At 36.7% G+C, this 22,450-nt stretch overlaps 1 protein-coding gene across 4 annotated transcripts in view; it reads left to right on the top strand.

The window, feature by feature from the left end:
• Positions 1-22,450, top strand: part of DPYD (dihydropyrimidine dehydrogenase) — a 578,647-nt gene that overhangs the window by 167,553 nt on the left and 388,644 nt on the right. For all 4 annotated transcript variants that reach the window (XM_088153490.1, XM_088153491.1, XM_088153492.1 and 1 more), the window contains 3 exons: positions 14,664-14,860; positions 17,197-17,278; positions 22,307-22,394. In XM_088153490.1, the coding sequence (XP_088009616.1) occupies positions 14,664-14,860; positions 17,197-17,278; positions 22,307-22,394 (367 nt within the window). The remainder of the gene's footprint in view (positions 1-14,663; positions 14,861-17,196; positions 17,279-22,306; positions 22,395-22,450) is intronic.

The following is a 22,450-nucleotide window of genomic DNA, read 5'->3' as shown; positions in this document are numbered from 1 at the left end:
TCATGCATTTTTGTATTCAATACACATTCATTCAATACATATTCATTCTTAACCCTATCTCTTCTTGTTTTATTACCCCCTCCCAAGTATCCAATTCTTACTACGTTCAACTTACTATGATACATTGCTTCATATCAACTGTCACTATCATGTAACAAAATAGACAGAAGCACATTCCTTTGCACAGCCATTTTCACTTATTTTGACAAATGTTCATTTTTTGCAACCAACCCCTATTCTATCCAACCCTTTCTACCAGCTCTTTCAGGTTTTACATTTTTTTCTATTTTTCTCCCTTTAGTAAATGTTTTACAAAGGTACACAAATTCATCTTTATGCTTTCCTTTTTGCCATGTATTACTTACAGTTGTTAATTTCATCTTCACAGCTACTTTGGTCTTTGACACATTAATTTTCAGATCCATACCTCTCATTGCATCATATGATTCACTGCAAATCAATCAGGTTCTCAGCCATTCACAGCTCTTCATCTGCATACCAAAGTACATGTATGTTCATGGCATAAGTATTTGTTTCAGTTCTATTCTGGCATCACTATCATTCCCATAAAAATGTCTAAATACTCCTTCCAGCATTCTCTTACTTTATTTTCATTGCAAATCTTTTCATCTTTTTTATTTTTAATTCCATATATCTCCTGGAGGCCCTTCTTTAACCCTCTTCACCCACTTTCAAAACAAATTTTTGTCTTTTATCTGCAACCTTTAATGTTAAAAATTCTTTTGACCACAATGTTTGAAACTTTGAAATATTTATTTATTTATTTGTTTACCCCTACCTTGTTACCCTTCTGGAATGCTGTAAAAAGCTGCCACTTGCCCCAAGCGATGGGATTGGGTGAAGTTGGAGCTTTTGGCTGCATCAAGAGAGTTTGGTTGTGGTGCCAGGTTTCTTTTCTTTTTTTAATTGTTTTTTGCTCTTATTTTTTGTATGATGTTTTGTTTTATATAATTGTTGTCAGCTGCCTAGAGTTGTAGTTCTAAGATGGGCAGGTGTACAAGTCTTTTAAATAAATAAATACCTTTTTGTAGCAATCATTCTTTTATATACATTTCTTCTCATCCTTAGCTTCTTTTATTTCATCATTCACCAAGCATCGTATTTCATATTTCACATTGGCATAACTCCACATGCTTCTGTGGCAGGACACTTTTCAGTTTGTTCCAAGCAACTTCCACATCATATTTCCTTATGTCTCTCTCCATTCAATCTGTTGGAAGATTAATCTAAAGTCTAATACATTTTTATTGAGAACTTGTACTGTCTTTTCCTACAACCATTCTACTTTTTTTCCTCTCTCTCTCTCTCTTTTTTAACTTCTTCCTTTTTGTTCATATCCATTTTTCCAAGATCCACTCTTGCCTCACAATTAGAATGCCTTATAATCTTTGTATCCTTCATTAATTCTCTCAATCATTCAGAATAAACAACAACAAAATCTGTACTGTCTCATCTCATTCCAACCCAACCATTCAGGTTACCCAGCAGAATTATGCTTTCTGCTAGATAACTTTCACTGAGAATGTTGCACAGATTTTTCCAGAACTCATGTCTGATTCTTTCATTATCACATTCATGAGAGGATAACATCCAACTATCCCTAACCTCTATATTTCTTCTTTCATACACATTCATAACAGTGGGTGATACTATTTAATACCTTCTGATGTATATTTTAGTCCATTCTTTCTTAATTAAACTTTCTCCGCATGCATTCATCAATTCCATTCCACAAGATCAGAACACCTTCATTCACATCCATTACATTCTTCTCCTTTCTTAGTTTCACAGACACACATCTATTTTTCATTCTTTAATTTCATTTCTTAGTTAATGATCTTTACTGTTTATTATCCTTACATTCCATGTTCCAATCTTTCATATGCCACAGTTATCACCAGATGAGCCCATAGATATTGACCCCTGCCTTCCCTCATAGCTTTAGTTAGTCAAGACTTTCACATAACTTTTCCATAGTATGATGAAGTATAGATAAAGTTACCGGCCTTAGTTGCACCTGAGCCACATGTAGCACTCCCTGCTAATAGAAAGAACAGAACCGGTCAGTTCTGGTATATATTGGCCAGTATGCCACAAGTTCAACGAAAATCTAATTTATCCCTAGCATGTCCACGCTATTCTATACAAGCTAAGATCACTAATCTGGAGAGTGTCTTGAATGCTGTTATACTGTTGTCTGCTTCCTGTCAAGTAGGACATATATGCGGTGTACCGATGCACATTCAGAATGGATATAGCATGCTGCTTTCATTTTTCAATATGCCAGTCCTGACCTTTTCTGCTTTAGGATAGGTTGCTCTTTTACTTCTGCATTTGCCAAGCTCATAGATCCAATCCATTTACTCATACAAACCTTCTTAGGTGTCTATGGGAGGGCAAGTAGGGAGCGGAGTGAAGTAACAAAATGTGAAACATGATGTCTTCATGCAATCCTACTACTTAATGTACTTGCATCTGGGTACAGAAGTACAGAATGGTGAGATTTGCATTCTGATATTATGACATACATTTCATCATTTTTCCATCATTGTGGTTACAAGGCAGATGCATATTCTGTCATCATGATTCAGACCTCAGAAACAACAGAACTGTGCAGTAATTTGATGAAGTGAGAAATTTCCTCAACCTAAAAGAGCTAAAACAAAGGCATATAGGCTGGGTGGAGAGAACAGCCAGTGTTACTTAAGGCAAGGATTGGATTAACTTAGAGTTGCCTGGTTTTAACTATTTGGGAGAAGGGTTAGGGATCTAAGCTTTAGCTTAGCCTGGTTGTCTGATTCACCAGTTTAATCAGACATTAAATCAACAGTTTAGTACCATATACCTTTTGGAATCTCCAAACTTGAATGCATCCCTGAGCTTTTGCCATATTGGTTAGTTCAAGTGTGAATGGTCCCTTGTCATCTTAAAAGAGCTTCTTAGGGCTGTTTTCTTCCATTGTCCAGGAGTTGGAGAAAAAGAAAAAAAGTTTTAAGAACAATTAGTATTGCACTAGTTTACCTTATATATACATTATTGTTGGTTGCACAGTCAGCCAAATGTTTAGACAGGATTTGGCATTTTTATCAACCTATCGAGTCCTTCCCAAGGACCTGGAATAGGCAGATGGTGTCGTTTGATGGTGTTAAAGATTGTTGCAAGATGTAAGCTGTTCCAGGTAAAGCTGCCTTTTGCAATTGACCGATGGTGATTTTGTCAATGCCGAAGGTCTTCAAGTGGTGCTCCAGAAGTTTTGGGATTGCACCCAAGATACCTATAACTGTTGGTACTATCCTTGCTTTCTTTTGCCACAGTCATTCTATTTCTATTTGCACGTTTTCTCCAGTTCTTTCTCTTCTATTCTGGTATCCCCAGTATTGCAGTGTCCACTATCCAGACTTTTTTGTCTTTCTTATCAACAATTGTTAAGTCTGGGCTGTTATGTGGCAAGTGGTTGTCTGTTTGAATTCTAAAGTCTCATAGCAGTTTAGCTTCTACATTTTCTATTTCCTTGTCTGTTTTGTGGTCCCACCAATTCTTGCTTGCAGACAAATGGTATTACTTGCAGATATTCCAATGCACCATTGTTGCTATTTTGTCATGCCATTGTTTGTAGTCAGTCTGTGTGATCTTCTTGCAGCAGCTAACGAGGTGGTCCATTGCTTCTTCAGCTTCTTTGCAGAGGCAGCATTTGCTGTCTGTTGCTGTCTTCTCAATTCTGGCTTTGTATGCATTTGTTCTTAAGGCTTAGTCTTGTGCAGCCAGAATTAGCCCCTCTATCTCTTTCTTCAACTTTCCTGCTCTTAGCCATAGCCAGCTCTTGTTGTTATCTGATTTGCCTGCTAGTTTTTTTTGTGTACTGGCCATGTAATACTTTGCCTTGCATGTCTCTTTTCTATTCTTCATTTGGTCTTTCTTGTAGTCCAGTTTGGTCTCTTCAGTATTCAGTAAGCCTTCATGGTGTACTAGCTTCAGTGCATCTTCTTTGCTGTCCTTCAGATATTCTTCTAATGCCCTTTTCTCCTCTTCAACTGTCTGGTGCACTTGCAACATTCCACGCCCACCTATGCTTCTTGGTAAGTAGAATCTGTCAACATCACTGCGTGGATGAAGGGCATGATTCATTGTCATTATTTTTCTGGTCTTCTTATCCAGGACTCCTAGTTCTGCTTGAGTCCAGTCCACTATTCCAGCTGTATATCTAGTGACTGGAATTGCCCAGGTGTTAATCATCTTGATAGTATTTCCTCTGCTGAGTTTGGACTTTAAGATCGTATTCACTTTAATGATGTATTCACTACTAACCTTCTTGACTTCAATGTGCTTGATGTTGTCAGCTTGAAGGATGCCCAGGTATTTGTAGAGATCTTCTTCATCCAGACTCTTGATGTTATTTCCATTGGGCATCTTGACTCCTTCAGTTTTCATTATTTTCCCTTTGCTGATGTTAAGGGAGCGCATTTGTCCAGTCCAAATTCCATTGCAATATCTTGGCTGTATATTTGGACAGTGTTGAGCAGTGATTTCATTTCAGATGGTGTTTTTCCATACAGCTTCAGATTGTCCATGTAAAAGAGGTGGGATAACCTGGCAGATGTTTAATAGCCATGTCTGTTGTTGACAGACGAATCAGTGCAATGACAAACAGTAGTGGTGATAATGAGTCTCCTTGAAAGATTCCTTTCTTGATGTTAACCTCTCCCAGTCTATCACCATTGACCAGCAACTGTGTCTACCATTGTGCCATTGATCAAGCTTCTGATGTTTCTACTGAAACATCAGTTATTTCTAGGAACTTGATTATCCAGTCATGTGGCAGGGAGTCGAATGCCTTCTTGTAATCAATTCAAGCCACATTTAAGTTCTTGAAGTTGTTGTTGTTGTTATTATTATTACTATTATTTAAGCATGTTTGCAAAAAGGAAAAAATAAACAAGAGGAAGAAAAAGAAAATAAGCCCCTCAAAAAGAAGGAAGGAGGAAGAAGGAAGGAGGGAGGGAGGGAGGGAGGGAGGGAGGGAGGAAGGAAGGAAGGAAGGAAGGAAGGAAGGAAGGAAGGAAGGAAGGAAGGAAGGAAGGAAGGAAGGAAGGAAGGAAGGAAGGGCATATGGGAAACAAATGGAACTTACAAGCTTCATAGGATTAGGCAAGACATTTCAATATTTCATTAATTAGTTTTAATAACAGAAAATGTTATACTGTTGTGAAAACTACTGATTGTTGTTAAAATCCAAATAATGCATGAATATCAACAACAGTAATCAGCACAGTATAAAACTAAAAATAAAATTAAGAATTAGAATATTTTTATCCAAGAAATTGAAGGTCTATTCTCATATAAGAAATCATTGAAAGCTAGAATATAAAGACTTTCTATTAAGAAAAACCCAGACTTCAGATTTGGTATAGAATTATAATCCAAAAATATTTCCAAATTGTGTTTCATTGGTGTTAGACACTTTAGAAATGTGAAATTATTTTGAACATGGAGGTATATTCTCATAATTGATTTAGCCATTCTTCTCAGAAGGAACCGTACTTCTTTCATACAGCATAGAGCATCTGCAGCAGTTACCTTGAACAGTACTAGTTCTGTATCCTTTGTAGGAATGTAAGATTTACTGGTGTTTATTTTAAAAAAATAGGTTGGAAAGAAAATTCAGCTTTTAGATTTTGTTTTATTCCATTACAAACCATTTTCCAAACTTGCTGAGCTTTAGAACATTGCCAGCAAATACAGAAAAATGATCCAACCCAGTCATTACATTTCCAATAATTTTTAGAGAATGAATGTTCAGTTTATGAATCAATATTGGAGTAGTATGCCAATGGTAAAACATGTTACATCAGTTTTCTCTGAGTATGTGGTATGAATTTAATGGTTTTCTTCAACTGAAATTCCAGTTGTTGCATATCAATTATTGTGTCTAAATTCTGCATCCATTCAATGATATAGTGTTTATCTTGTTCAGTTTCTAAGTCATATTTCATGAACAATTTATAAATAAGTTGTATTAAATGCTCCATATTTTGTGTTATAAACCTTTCAAATTCAGTCAGATTTCTTTCCTTTATTTTTGCAGTTCTTTTAGTGCCACACTATTTAGTTGAAGATACTGAAACTGAGCATTCTGAAGAAAGAGTCTGAAAAGAAAAATCTATTATCTTATTAATAATCAAATCTTGGAGTCTATATGATTTGTTATGTCTCCACTGAGTGAATTTCTTTGTGCTTTGCTCTTCAGAAAAATAAATATTTAGTAATGAGGCAAGAGGAGATAGGTCTGGACTGATTCTTCTTCTGTATTTATCCCAAACATTTAATATGCTGCTTATTATTGCATAATCCTTTATGAGCCGTTTATTTCTGTATATAGCAGTCCAAAAATATTCATGCAGATCATCTAAGAGCCCTGCTCTCTCAATTGAAGTACCCCAAATATGAAGTGGTATGATCTAATCTGTAATCTGCATTAGATGGTAACTTAATAATGCATTTAAAAATCTGTAGCTGCCATGCCACCGTAAGCCTGAAAGAACATTCCAAGTTATCAGAAGCTTTTTCTACATTAAGAAATATCATAGTTGCCTTTGGGTTTTTAAATTTATATTATCAATAACAATCAAGATATATCTGATGTTATCACCCATGTATCTCTTTGAAAGAAATCTAGCCTGATCAGAATGTACCAATTCATGACCATTTATTCTCTTTGCAAGTATTATCATAAAGAGTCCGTAGTGTATATTCAATTAGGAAATACGTCTATATGACATTGGGACGGATGTCAATCAAAGAGATGAAAGCTTTATTTTATAACCAGGAAGTTCTTGATATTGTTGAATCTCATTCATTACTTGAGTTAGTGGTTTAATCAAGATCATATATAGACACTTGATAAAATCTGTTTCTGATTAACAAGTCATAAAGAATTTGTAAATATCTCCTTGCCTTTTTATAAATAAACATTTCACCAACTTGCATTACATTTTTTGTTGACTTAAATGTATATTCCTTCACTAGATTCTTTGTTTACCACAAAGAACTCACCAGGATGATAGGCTGCATTCAAAATGTTTCTGATAAGAGGGTATGCAAGTTTTCCCTTCTCAAGGCTTTGAGTGGCTTACTGAGGGCTACACTCCAAATAATAAAGGGTGGAGCTAGGAGGAAAACTGAACTTCATTTCATTTAGATTAAATGTAACCACAGTTGAATATAATGAATATTATTATGATCCAGTCATATATTTCATAATTTCCCCCTTCCATTGGTTTAAAATTACAGTTTGGCAACAACTTTTGGATGTCTCTAGGGACTCTCCCAAGGTTTAAGGGGCCACACATGGCCCTGAGGCCTTAGATTCTGCACCATTGAACTAAGTGGTGATACCATCAGCATTGTTTTTGCAATGTGCCTCTGCCCCAGTTCCCTGAGAATGGATTATATTTTTAAAATAAACTAAGCATATGGCAGCAAAAGTGTTCAGTTTTAACTCTGTAGCTAAGTAGGCCTGAAAGATCACACTCTCTCTTAAATATCAAATATTAGTATCTTGCTACTTTTGCTCTAATTTACCTAGCATATTCATTCCATGCAATCCTTTATTCATCCCTAACATTCACACAAGATTTGGATAGGAAAGATCTGGTAATGCTGTCTCATGGAAGGATGAGGGAGCATTCTGGAGAGCAGGACCATCACAGAAAAGGCTCAACATCATTTCAAATTAATATATCTCAGTGTTGAGGCTTCATTTTTTTTTTCACACTTTGTTCCTGCTATAAAGGACAAATAAGTTCTTTTGCTACCTATTTCCCCATCTTTCTATTCTCACCCTTCTGACGTGTAATTTAACTTTAATGCAGTTGAACTTTGTACTTCTCAGGAGGAGTATTGAAAGAAGTAACTTGCAAAATCTTTAGAACACATTGGTTATCTGATGCTTTATTAATCCTATCTGTATATGTTGAATGCTTTGTTTTTCCATTGAAACCCCACTATCACCATGTCTCTCTGGAGTGGCTTGCTTTCTATGTACAGGTAGTCCCCAGTTTAAGAACGCGTTCCATTCCCAAGGTCTGTCCTTAAGTCAAATTTGTATGTTAGCTGGAACAGTATTATTGTATAATAATTGTATAATTGATTATTTGGATCCTTGTTGGTCAGGGTTCAGATCTGGGTATGGTACAGAAACAGCATTGGTCATGCTTTTGGATGATCTCTGGTGTGGGCGGGATGCTGGTTGTGCGTCCATCCTTGCCTTACTTGACCTCTTGGCAGCTTTCGATACATTGACCATGGTATCCTTCTGGACTGATTCAGAGAATTGGGGGTGGGCAGCATAGTATTGTGCTGGTTCACCTCCTTTCTCCAGGGTCGGTTCCAGTCGGTGGTGATTGGGGAGGAGAGATCCCACCCCTGCCCCCTGCTGTGTGCGATGCCGCAGGGATCAGTGCTCTCACCTCTATTTAACATCTGTATGAGACTGCTGGGTAAGCTCATCCATCACCGTGGGGTGAGATATCATCAGTATGCTGATGTTACTCAATTGTACATCTCTGCCCCGGTGACTTAAGCAATGCTATGGGTGTCCTATCTCAGTGTCTGGAGGCTGTGAGGATCTGGATCGGGAACAACAGGCTTCATCTGAACCCTGGCAAGACTGAGTGGCTTTGGATTTTGAGCCCCTCTGGTTCTAGGATTTTACCATCTTTGGTACTGGATGGGGTCTTACTGCCCCCAAACAGACCCTGTGCGCAATCTGGGGGTCCTCCTTGACTCACGACTTATGCTTGAAGAGCAGGTGGCAGTCATGGCTAGGAGGACCTTTGCACAACTTCATATTCCTAGACCAGAGGGGCCTATTCATGGTCACTCATGCCATGGTCACCTCCTGGTTAGACTACTGCAATACGCTCTACATGGGGCTGCCCTTGAAGAGTATCCGGAAACTTCAGCTGATCCAAATGCAGCAGTGCGAGCAGTTATGTGTGTTTCTAGCAGAACACATGTTACACGTCTGCTTTGTGAGCTGCACTGGTTACCAGTTTGTTTCCAGGTCCAGTTCAGGGTGCTGGTGTTGACCTTTAAAGGCCTTCATGGCATGGGGCCGGGCTATCTGAGGGACTGCCTCTCCCCAGTTTCATCTGCCGATCCTACCAGATTCAGCAGAGAGGGCATATTACAAGTTCCGTCACCTAGAGAGCTACATTTGGTGGGCCCCAGGTGGTGGGGCTTTTCTACTGTGACATCTGCGTTGTGGAATCTTCTCCCCCCTGAGGTGATGTTGGCCTCATCATTGTTGAGCTTCTGGAGGTCCCTTAAGACTTGGTTATCCCAGCAGGCCTGGGGACCCCAAGCGATGGGGGAATTAATGAGGTGGCTCCCTTATTTCTAACACCCTTTTATTCTCTGTTTTATTTGCTTTTTATATTTTTAATATATTTATTGATTTCTTTTTAGCTTTATTGTATGCTGCCCAGAATCACCTGTGGTGAGATGGGCAGCTATATAAATTGGTTTAATAAATAAGAAATATATAACAATACTGTATAAATAGTAATGTGTAATTAACTCAAACCATTGTGCACTTAACTTGAATTGTTGTGTATATAACTCAGATTTTGCTACAATAGGCTCCATTCTTAAGTATGGGTCGTCTGTAACCTGGGTGTTCTTAAACTGGGACTACCTTTTTTTTTTTTTTGCAAAAACAAGATTAAGTTCTTGTCAAATGTGTGAGGAATACTGCTGTTTGTAAAATCATAGAATTATCTTAACATTCATATTATATGACCTGGAAGGGACCTTAGATGTCATATAGTTGAATTCCTTGTTCAGCATTAAACTATTCCCAACAGGTACTATCAAACCCATGTTTGAAAACTTCCAGCAAGGGTGAGGCCAACACTATCCTAGACTTAACATTCCTTTCTGTCATGATTAAGGGAAGGCGGGGACACCGATAAAGGTATACTAAGAACTAGTAAGAATCTACCTTGCTTCTTTAAATGAATTCAGATTTTCAGGGCCAGATGACTTACTACCCATGATACTGAAGGAGCTGGCAGAAGTGACTTCAGAACTGTTCACTGTACTTCTCAGCTACTTCAGCTATTTCTCATAGGGCTTGGTTTCCACCCCCTGTATCATTTTGATAGCTCTCCTCTGAATCTGCTTCAGCTTCACTTTGTCCCCTTTGAAGTGTGATGCCCAGAACTGGATGCAATATTCTAATGATCTGGAAGCAGCATTAATGCAAGTAATATCTGTTAAGCCTTGATTTGTGTCTCCTTTTAGTCCTAATGTTGTGATTAATAGAAAAGAATTATGCCTTGATGGATTTTCCCAAATATGTGCCATTCTTCTTGAAAAATCTTTATAAATCTATTAAAATGCTATGCTCTGGCACAATGATTGATATTAAAATAGGCATAGGATAAATAGCTCAGAATGGTTTTCATCACAGAATTTTAAGTTTATTTAAAGTGATCTATTGGTATCAAGGTTGTAATATAGTTGAGCAGTGTGGTACTTGTACATAATTTAAAATGTATTGAAATATATACGCATACAGATAGATAGAATATATGCACTATTTATACCTTGCTCAATCTCATCACTGTTGTGAAATTTAGATATTTTGTGTGCAGAGTTCTTAATGACTGTTTTATGTATTATAGAAATTATAGAGGAAATAATCTGTCATATTCAAAGCACGTTTCTGTAATATCCCACTTGTATCTGAAGCAGACAAAATCTTTCCAAATTAAGATATTGAACTCTATTATACCTATTAAATTTATTGACAGATGTATGACAGAAAATAGGAATATGGCAAAAGGCAAAATACTGATGATACTGCAGCCTAAAATAATGTGGTGAACTGTGTCTGAAAAAAGTTTCAGTTTCCAAATTTGAGCTCAAAGTATTTTAGAGGCAGTACATTGGTTTTTATTCATGAATGTACCTAATCTCTTGGAAGATAGAGATTCTTGGAGGTCATCCATGTATCATATTGTACTAGTGAACTCCATTGTTATATTTATCAGATAAAACCCTGTGGAATGTAGGTAAGAAAGAAACCTTTCTAAGTAAATAAAAAAATGGAACCACATGAAGATGATTTCCTCTCATTCATCTTGAATCTTGCCCCAATGAATCTGCTTCATTAGATGATCATGTTTCTAATAATAGGATGGAAGGGATTTTTTTCTTTTTTTTTAAATGGATAATCTACCTATCATGGATTTAGGTCTAATTCCCATTATATGAATTTGAGTAGTTTGAAAAGATTGGGGCTACAATAATACCTTTCAGGCTGCATTCCGGGCAACATAAAGGCTTCTTGAAAACTTCTCAAAGTTATCATCAGTAATGGTAGATAATTTTCCTTGACAGATAGTTCATCCACTGCTATGTTTTGCTGCTCTGTACAGCTGGAGAGAAGTATCCAGTATGGCTTGAACGTACAGTACCAAGAGCCTGGCTACATGTTCCATAGCGTCCTTCAAAGTTTCTTGAAATATGTAGTTGTTTCTTGGCCCGCATGTTAATGCAGAAGGATTCTGAATAGGTTTTAAATTCAAAGGGTGCTAGCCGGTAACATACATATCTTGTTCTAGGGATTTTTTGTTGTTGCTGTTGTTGTTTTTGCAGCACTTTCTTCTCCCTGTTGAGGTCCAGCTTTTTTGCTTCTTAACACAGCAACATAAGTTGTGATAGAGAATTCCTCTGTAAGCAATTAGGGGATTTTGTAGTACTTTTGCTCAAAGTAGCTCAAAGTAGTCATTGAACTACAGCCTCAAATATATGTGCAGCCTTTCCTGAGCATTCAGTAGGAAACCTGCCCAAGTACTTAACTGTGTTGTTATAAACCAATTAAGCTGGGTTAATCCCTTTGTCTTCAGTGTGGCAGTTTAAATGGTTTGTGGTCCTTGCTTTTTGTGCATCGTAAGATTTACAGCCCAATTGAAAACATACTGTGCCAGCAGATTAAGTGCATAGGGTGGGAGACTTATTGACTAGCTGTACCAGTAACACAGCACAAAACAAGACATCATGCTGGCATTGCAGGTAGATAAGTGCAAATGTTCAGCATCAAGGTGCTACAAACACAAACCATTATTGTTGATAAGCATCTTTATTTCTAGCTTTTGCTTTATATTATTTAAATTGGGCCCTTTGTTTTAAGGGCATACAAATAATCCAGTGCTTACAACCAGTCTTACATTTAGCTTTTGTGTATGGCGCTTACATGATTGGACTTAGGAGATGTGGAGAAGTCCATTCAAAGTTTATGTGACAGAAGATGTTAAAGAATACTGAGCTGCTTGCTGTGTCTGCATGTGAGATGAGAAAGAGAGGGAGAGAGAGACAAAATTCTCATGAACATTGGGAGAGGGAACAGACCTCCCTCGGATGTCTCCTGATCATCCAATTCCTAATTTCGTAAAGAAAAAGAAAACAAGTTAGGGAAACAAAACACACTGAGGTTTCCAACCCCGTTGCCAGCAGTAGCTGTAGGAGGCACCTGTATTTTCTCTTGTGTAAGGAAGTAATGTGTTTGTGTACATTTGGGCCCATTTTTGAAACTGATCTTTCTTTTGCCCTCCCCCTCCCCCCATTGCTGGAATAAGGCAAACAGTGGTCTTACTGAAATTTAATCTTAGCTCAAGCCAAGTCTTATGGACAGCTTTTTTGCTATGTTCTAGTCCCTATTAGTCTTTATCTCTGCTAGCATTCCTATCAAAAGTTCTTCTCCTCCTCCATCTAAGGCCTTTGTAAGGTTTTTGTTTTTGTTTTAAATCTAAAACTGAAATGCTGCAGACTTCCAGGTCTCATGCGTGGTATCTATTGCTTTGAGTTGTTTGTCATCTAGTTTTTAGTTTTCTCCAAATGCTGAAGCAGTGGTAGCCAAAAGAGTTTCAGAAACTTCCTATACCATGTGTCCTTCAAATCCTGTTACTTCTTTTCTGTATACAACTTTTTGTCCTTCTTTTCTGTACTTAAACAGGCTCTGGCCTGATCGATTGTTCTCTTTTGGCATATATTTCTTCAGATTCTCTGAAACATAATGCTCCTTGTATGGGTGATATGATTATTTTTTGTTGTTTTGTTGTGAGCCGCCTAGGATTACTGTGTATAAAATAGGCAGCCGTATACATGTAAGTTTTATAAATAATAAATAAAGTGGCCTATCTTCATCCTCTTAATAACAAAAAAACCCCCAAAACCTTTGTTTGATACTTCACTTTCGTTATTCTTTTTTTCCATCCAGTGTTTCCTCTTTCTTTTTTGTCTAAGATTATTGAATGAGCTGTTCTCTCAGCTTCTTCCATATTTGGCAGAAATAATCTCATCAGTCCATTTCACACAGGGTTTTGTGTGGGTCATTTTACTGAGTCCGCATTGGCTCAGTTTATTAGTACTTTGCAGGTGGCAAAGGAAAATCATTAGCTATCAGGGTTAGTGCTACCAAATTTCCTCATGGCATTTAATATCCTCAATGTAATAGTTAGGGTGTTGGACAAAGAGCAGGGAAATCCAGGTTCTAGTGTGCCATCAGCCACAGAAAGTCACCGAGTGACATTGGCCCAGTTGCTTTCTTTCAACCCTGCCTCCCTCACAGGGTTACTGTTGTGGGGACAAATAGAGGGAGGGAGCTCAATGTTTGCCACTTGGAGTTCCTAAAGGAAAGGCAGGATATAACTCTAATAAATCAATAAACAATTCTATTATCCAATAGAAAAGAATATATATAGCTCAGGGTGAACTGTTCCATTCTTGGTGCTCTCTGAGCTAGGTTGTTTTCTTGCAGATGTTTCATTACCTGGCTAAGTAACATCATCAGTGCAAGGGTTTGCTGGCTGTTTATATAGAGAGACTTGCCCTGCTATTCTTATGAGGATTCATGCTGGATCGGAGAGACGTATAAGCCCCAGAAAATAAATAATTTCTCCACTGTTGCTTTCTGTTGGCAGTCTTACAAATGGGAATGCAACCACTGCAGAACAGTGCCTGCTATTCCCAAATTACTAAAAGTTTCAGTAGTTTATTGTGATCAGTGGTATCAAATGCTAGTCCAAGATGCAGGTAATCAACTTATTGGAGGCATTGTCCTGCAGGAATCTGAGAGGTTTAAATTTCCTTCCTTCCTTATGCAAAATCTTCACTATGTGCTTTGATAGAGCATACTAAAGGCAAGCTGCCAAAAAAATTTAAATGTTCTTCCAGTTGTTTCTGATAGTAGACATCTAACTGCATCTCAGAAGCATAGCTGGTCCATTTAAAGTCCATTTGACAGTAAACTTCATTCATGCTTACCCCTGATAAACAATCCTCCATAAGCTTATTCTGAATATCAGAATGGCATATGAACAGTGATGAGGATTCAAGAACATCACAGACAACTAATATGCTCCTAGAAGTTTTTAAAATTAATTTTTATCCTCAGTTCATGATAGTGGCTTGACAGTAAGCCTATACTGGATGATAAATATTACTGGTCATCTCTCTTGAGATATGATGGCATACTTGGTGGACTTATACTATTAAACATGTGCCGAAGAGATAAGAGTGCTCTTCCAGATAGGAGTGCTTCCCTTTTCACTAATCATTTAAGTAATCTCACTTTTCAGGTATTCAGAGCAATAAATATTCCTCAAATTAGAGATCCCTCCTTGCCACTACTGGAAGATTTGCCTAAATCCTATTGTGCTAAGATTGCTCTTCTTGGAGCAGGACCTGCAAGTATAAGTTGTGCCACGTTTTTGGCTCGATTGGGCTATTCAGACATCACCATTTTTGAAAAGGAAAACTACGTTGGCGGTTTAAGGTAATGTTTCTTCCTCGCAGTTTGAAATAAATCATTCTGAAAATCATATAGATGTTGTTATATGAGTTGGAACCTTAAAGAACATTTATATTTTGATTAACAGTTTTTAAAATAATACTGTCATACTGGTGAAGTTTTTGTTGTATAAATTAATCTACATACTGTCTGACACTATGAATCACTAAATAAACATATAAAAAATGTAGGGTCACCATATTTAACACACAAACACCCAATTTTAAGTGTGTGGGGGTTCTCATTTTTCAGTGAATAAGATTATTATAGTTTCATTTATGTATGCATTTCCATCTCTTAATTTTAAAGGCTTTTTAAACTAGTTTTGAACAAACATTTTTCCAAAATTATTTACAAAAGTACTTATTTACCATGTGAATTCACTATGTGCTTTGACAAAGCATACTAAAGGCAAGCAGCCAAAAAAATTTAAATATTCTTCCAGTTGTTTCTGATAGTAGACATCTAACTGCATCTCAAAAGTATAGTTGGTCCATTTAAAGTCCATTTGAGAATAAACTTCATTCATGCTTATCCCTGTTCTGGTAAAGCTATGATCAGATCAGATGCATATGGAAAATAATATGTAAATCATTTAAATTTATTAAATAAGTTAGAATGATTGCTCGCTATTTTTTAAAATTTCCATATATCTGTAGTTTTAGGATAATTTACAAATTCAAAACATTAAGTAAAACCTTATTAAACCTGCAGGCAAAAAAATGGAAAATTATTCGAAGAGGGAGATGATGTTGAGCAACCTTTTAACAAGGTTCCTGTAACTTCCATGTCATCTGCTTAAAGAAGCAGTTTTCAGTTGGCTACAAAATATTTGTTTTAAGAGTAGGAAATTAGACTAAGCAGTTAATAAATGGTTTGGACAAGACAAAATACAAAATATGCTTTCTGTCCAGGTACTACTGCTATATACAGTAGTAGACAATTTTAATAAACTCTAGTTGCCTGTTATTATTCTGTAGCACATTTTTTTTCCTTTATACTTGCAACTGCATTTAATTAGAGTATTTGAACAAGGTAGGGAAGATACGCAGAACATGGTTTATGGATTTTTTAAAAAAATAATAACTGTAGGTTCCAACTAAGTCCAGCTCATTTTTGGACTAAAATTTTCTTTTGTCAGCTTCTCCCCAGACACCAAACTGGGTCCTATTTTGTCCAGCTTCTGTAGATTTATCCTGCTGATGGACAGACAGCAGAGAGTGTTCCAATCCCTTTTATGTCAATTCTTTCTAACATGCCAGTGGGTTGACAAGATTAAAAAGGATTTTTGTCTTCTTGTACTCTTAAATGTAAACTTACATATGCAATCTTTTAGTGGTTTGTTTTATTACATTTTTAACCATTTAAAAAAGCTTTTAACAAGTTAGTCTCACATTCACAACATTGGTTAGAGAGAGAAAATATAGTGCCTGATACCTTCTTTGCCCACCTTCCTTCCTGTCTCATCTGAATTTGATTTGTTTCAAATATGTGTTTAATTAAAAAGAATTATGTGGAAATTGGCATGCTGAAGAAGAAAAATCCCAGCTTCTAGCATACTTTTTATTTACAAGAATGTCTCTGAAGCCTACACAGGCTGCATCTGAGTTCCTTTTCAGCAGGAAAGGGGTGTTTAATGAAAGGCCACAGACATAGTGCAGCCATTTTGTGACATGCTTTCCATATTTCAGATGGGCTTCCTGGTCCCAAATATTCCCATCCTTGCCATAAGAGTTAATATGGCTACTCCTGTGGATAGCATTCAGTTGTCTTCATACATGCAACTCTGTTCCATTCCCTGTCCTAATTAATTTCTGGGTTTTTTAAATCCAAAATTAAATAGATAATTTGTATTTAGTGCATACTTAAGTATATTTTAACTTACACAAATACATTTTGGACATACTTTATCCCCAAATCTGTATTTTCATGGGATCTCACATTTCTAAATACGTTTTAGTGTCAGTCGTGACACCCATTGAAACATTTTGGGCCAAGAATGTCATTATAGAATTTATCCAAGTATGAAATCCAGTAGACAACTGCATTCTGATCTATAGTTTAGCTTAAGAATTAGGTATCAGTTTGATTTGCTTAACAATTCTGACCAAGCAAAAATCCTACTTACACAGATATTTTCCTCAGCAAGAAGCTCCATAATTTAAGTGCACTTGGTAATATATTTTGTGTTTGTTAGAGACTTTAACTTAAGTTTCTTCTTCTTTATTTGTTTTTAGCATGTATCATTCCCAAGAAACCCTCTCTTTGGGGGAATTGGCTGAGAAATATTTCATTGGTTCTGTTTTATTTGTTCTCTCCAGCACATCTGAAATCCCCCAGTTCCGGCTTCCATATGATGTAGTACATTTTGAAACTAAGCTTATGAAGGACCTCGGAGTGAAGGTAATGAAAAATATAAACTGCCTTGGTATAGCTCACAGAAAAAGAAGCCAGAGCACTGCTAAAGATTAACAGCAAAATGTCATGCACCTTAGTAAAGAACAATTAAAAGCTACACTAGGCTGAGGGAGGAAGATGCTTTCCCTTGCTTGGGGCATTTGTCTGTCTGCTGTCTGAATGCCACTAGTTGGGAAAAGGGCAATCAATAGCTCATCCGGCTTGCCTGCATGTGATTAATTGTCTGTAAGAAACAAATACCTAAATTGCTTTAGGGGTTCAGTGTAGCTATTGGAAGGATTTTATTTCTTTAATCATGTGTGGCTGTTGCTGCTTTTTCCACTTGTCTTTTCCTCTCACAAATTAATTTTAGTTAAAAAATTAACCCATGACACTTTTTGTCCACATTGTGTTTTTTATAAAATATAATCTCACAGAGTTCTTTTGCATGTTAACAAAAAGAGCTAAAGGTAGGAATTAGCACTAGTGATAGTTACACTTCCCTAAAAAAAAGTAATGCGGTATGTTTTGTGATGAGAGTTTTTAAATTTTAGATTGTAGACTGCTTTTGATTATAATAATCTGCCATCGTATGACAGTACAAACTGGGTAGTAAAATTATTAAAAGCATATATGTTGATATTATTTTACTCAGAATTATTTTGGCCCTTAAGCTTAAAATTGTATGCATGCAGGTGAGGTAATACTGTCACAGGGAGTTGTTATTTATGTATGTCATTCTTTTTTGGAAATAATTTGAGATTTTAAAATTTACAAGACTAGGCCTAAATAATATTATAGCCTTGTTTTTCCATTGCATATAAATATAACTCACAGAATTGTATAATAAAAAAAGATGATTTATACTTTGTACTCAATGACTACAGAGTATCTGAGGAAGACTGCAGCTGTTATTTATTATATCATTTTGTAATTATGAGTACATGGGTCTTCTAAAAGAAGAGAAAATAAAAATTGTTTAATAAACACGGTCAACTCGAATTAAGACCAAAAGCTTACCATCTTAGCTTCCATGTGAGCAACTATTTTTAATTTAGCTTCCTATTGCAGGCAGCTCTCTCTGTGTAGTATGTGCATGTAAGCTGCTGCCCACCATCTTAGAACTAAATAAAACAAAATTTAGATACCTCACATCTTTTCATAAGAACACACCAAAAAAACCCTTATTGGATCAGTCCAAAGTAGGCCTACCATAACTGGGCTGCAAAAATCCAAAGTAACATCAGATGTCAGCAGAGAGATACAGAAAACTCTTAACTCTTTACTACCATCTTATGGTCATTCAGATTTTTGCAGCTCAGTTGTGGTATGCTAACTCTAACTATCCTTGCTTCCTGCTTTCCACAGTATCTAAATGCCTCTGGTAAGGCTACTTTTGTTGCCTGTTCCCTGGCAATTAATTATTCGGTGCTATACTTCCTCTGACCTTGAAAATGGTAAATGGCCATCATGACTTGTAGCCACTGATAGCCTTATCTTACATGAATATTTGTATTCTCTCTTAAGACCATTTTGTTTGGTCATCACTATGTATCATTGTAACAAAATCTCAAGTCATTCAAAGTTTAACTTGTTCTAACTGATGTTTAGCATAGATGTGTTTTCATCTCAATCCTAAAGCCCACAACAGTGCTGCAGCCTACCTGTTATAAGATCCTCATGCTCTGATTACTAGACTATCTCCCACAGTCACCCATATATTTCTGTATGCATAAAAACTAAAGTGTTTTTAATTTTTCTTAAGTTTGCATGTTAGAGCTATCTCTAAAATGAAGTGAGAAGAGAGTTGACCCAATTTACTTGGCTGTTTGAAAAAGGAATATACCCTGTGTGTAGTGAAGGGCTATGTGTAAACTGAATAACTGTTGAATGAAGGATTACATGATTATTAAGAAAAAGGTGTATGTGTAAAATGTTGAGAAAAGGGGCCTCCTGTAAAACGATAGCCAGAAGGTTGAGAAGGGGGCTTTGTGTAAACTGATACCTGCTGAGGAGAGGTCAGGGGGAAAGGAATGTCAGGAATGTTTAGTAGGTGACTGACCAGAAAAGAGAACCAAACCATATAAGGGCATAAGAAAAAACCTCACCTTCATTATAATGTTAATTAGTTCTGCCCTTTTAAGAATACTATAAAAGGCTGTGGTTTTGTCTCCAAGGGTGTGCCACCCTGCTCTCTCTTGGTGCATGGTGTGAGCACCCAGACTTTTGCTTGGCCAAATAAAACGCTGTTTAGAGAAGTCCCTGCTTCAAGTCTTTTATTTTGTGCTGCTGATTGATTTCAAGTTTTCTGGGTAGCCGTGAACCTTACAGTAGCAAAATACTTTATATACTCTTGAAAACAGAAGAACATGGGCGGGGTCTCAGAGATAAGAGGGGTGAGTCTGTTAAGATTAACAGTTAAAAGAGAAGTTACAAGGAATTAACACAGGACTGATCTAAATGGGACCTTCAAAATGTTGAACTGCAGTTCCCATTGATCATGCTGGCTGGAGGAGCATATATTCCTCACCCCTGAGTCAGGGAAATAGAGTCATTGGTTAAAAGGTTGCTACTGAAACTGAATATCAGCTATAGAGGTAATTTATTAAATTCAGCCACTATTATTTCTTAATAAAAGATACTGCTCTCCTTGTTCTGCCTTATACATAACATAGGAACTGCAATTTTCTATTCTGGGTAGATTCTGAGATATCATACATCCTCTGTATTCTGAAATTGATTGGATAAAAGTGTGAGGACTCAGTTGAAAGAGTGGGCAACCCACCAAGTAATCTTTAGAAGTCATGGCCTTGTCTGAAACCCTAGAACATCATATCCCCTTTCAAGCAATGCTTCCAAGGTGTTTTTCAAAAAGATAATTTGACCATTATTGGACCTTCTCCCTTTATAATTGGGTAGGACAGAACTAAACCAATGTCCAACGGAGTTGATCAATATTTCCTTGCAGGAAGATTGAGTTCTCCCTGCCTAAAAGAGACAATTGAAAAGGCTTTTTTTTTTTTTTTTAAGAAACTCTAGCTTTTCTTGACAAAAAAATCAGAAGGAATCTGTTGCACCTTTACTGACTAACAAATTTTATTAGAAGGCATATCTTTTTGTGAAATGCAACTCACTTTATCAGATGCATAGACCAAAATGACTCTCTTCCTACAATGTCAGGGATATTGTTCTGGGGCATTTGTTCAATTACAAACAATCCATTTGTTTTAAATACTCAATTTCTGTTAAAAAAAAAAGTTTAAGAAGATGGTGGCCTTGTAGCACAAAACATGTCTGATTTTTCTGGATTTCAGTTGGGTTTTTGGAGTAGAGTACTAAAACTGATTTGGTCTGCTGGATGCATATCCCGTGCTGGAAACTAGATGGCAGCAGGGTGGCCCTGTTAGTACCACAATATCCTTTGGGACTGCCTGTCAGGATTGGCCTTGAAGACACTGTTGGCTCTTGTTTTACTTGTTGACCTGGACTTAGAAGATGATGTTGGGGAAGTAGGCCATTAATCCATGACATCATAGAGGATTTTCTTTCTATTCACCATCCACATGCATCTACTAGGGGAGATCTGTTGGAATGCTAATAGATGTAACCCACATCTATTACTCCTTGCCATCCAATACCAAGGAAGCAATAACTGCCATAAAAACGCTGTCTAATTTCAATAATGGGCTGGATGAAGAAATAAAATCCAGACAAAGCAAATACGCTGTTGTAAATAGGAAAATGGATTTATAGATTAAGATTTCACCTGTTTGGGGTGGGATTATATTCATTGAAAGGGCAGGTCTGCAGTATGGAGTGTCCTTGATCCTCAGCTGCCACTGAACTTTCAGATGGCAGCTGTAGCAAGGAGGATCTTTTATGTCTACAGCACCAGCTGCGACCCTTCCAGTTGGCTTTGACAACAGTTACCCATACCTGGTTACCTCCTGCCATGTGCTCTACTTTGGGCTATCCTTGAAAAATATCCAGCAGTTATAGCTGATGCAAAATGTGGCAGCTAGGCTGTTAACTGTTGGAATATACAGGAAGCATACAATATGCTCTGTACAAAATAGCCTGCACTGGTTGAAATTTGCTTATTTAAAGTGTTGGCCTTAATCTTTAAATGTTAGCATTTGATTATACAATGGATTACCTCTCCTGTTGCAAACCTGTCTAGCAATTAAAAACTCCCACTGCTTGCTTCTGCATTGCTCCCAGGATGTGAAATGTACCTCCTTGGGAATTGCATATACCCCCCTGCAACATTAAAAAAATCTGTAAAGAAGGATCTCCGTTGCCAGGTTGTTAATTGATTATAGTATCTATTTTAGTGTTAATTTTAATGTGTGTTTTTAATGTTATATACTGCTTTTATTAAGTTTTGTGCTGTCCCTTAAGTATTTTTCATAGCTGTAAAGTGTGACATAAATCAAATATTTATCTATTCATAAATAAATAATAAATATTTATAATGTAAATACTTCTTTCAAAAATTTACAAAACAATCAAGATCAAATGCACATTTAGGGCATTACAATACAAACATATTTTTAAAAACAAGATTTGGAGAAGAGATTTATTTTCTAGATGCTGAAAAAAAGAGTATTTCTATGGAGGGAATTCATGAAGTGATAGAAAGCCTCTCTGATAGCCTGTCTGAGATTGCAGAGATTTCTGGAAGACTGCTTTTGAATATGACCTCAATATATGACAGGTTGACCCAGGAACAAGTGTTCTTCCATGTCTGTGAAACTCAAGTCACACTGATTTTGCTGTTAAGTACAGACCTTTAGTTGCATTCAGAAATGGGCTGATGCTGATCTTTTAAGGTATTTTCACAATATGTTGCCTGAAAAATCTGGCCCAGATCCAAGTCTAGGGTTATGATCATTTTTAAAAGTTTCTCTTGGCCTTAAGTGGAGCATTATATCCTTGAATAATTGACTGAATGATCAACACAAAGCCTCTTAACAACCTGATCTTAAAAGTGACTGGTAAACTTATGATGAGCTTTCCAATATTATTTTTCAGATCATTTGTGGCAGAGGCCTTTCAGTGGAAGGACTGACACTCAGCGCTTTAAAGGATGATGATTACAAAGCAATCTTTATTGGAATTGGTAGGAATTCCTCATTCTTTTTTTGTACTTGCTTTTACAGAAACTATTATATAATG

The sequence above is a fragment of the Python bivittatus genome, unplaced genomic scaffold (assembly GCF_059951505.1).
Source record: "Python bivittatus isolate LINGU-HERP-01145 unplaced genomic scaffold, Pbiv_v1 ctg000700_np1212, whole genome shotgun sequence".
NCBI lineage: Eukaryota > Metazoa > Chordata > Lepidosauria > Squamata > Pythonidae > Python > Python bivittatus.
This window is presented reverse-complemented; position numbering and strand designations above follow the sequence as displayed.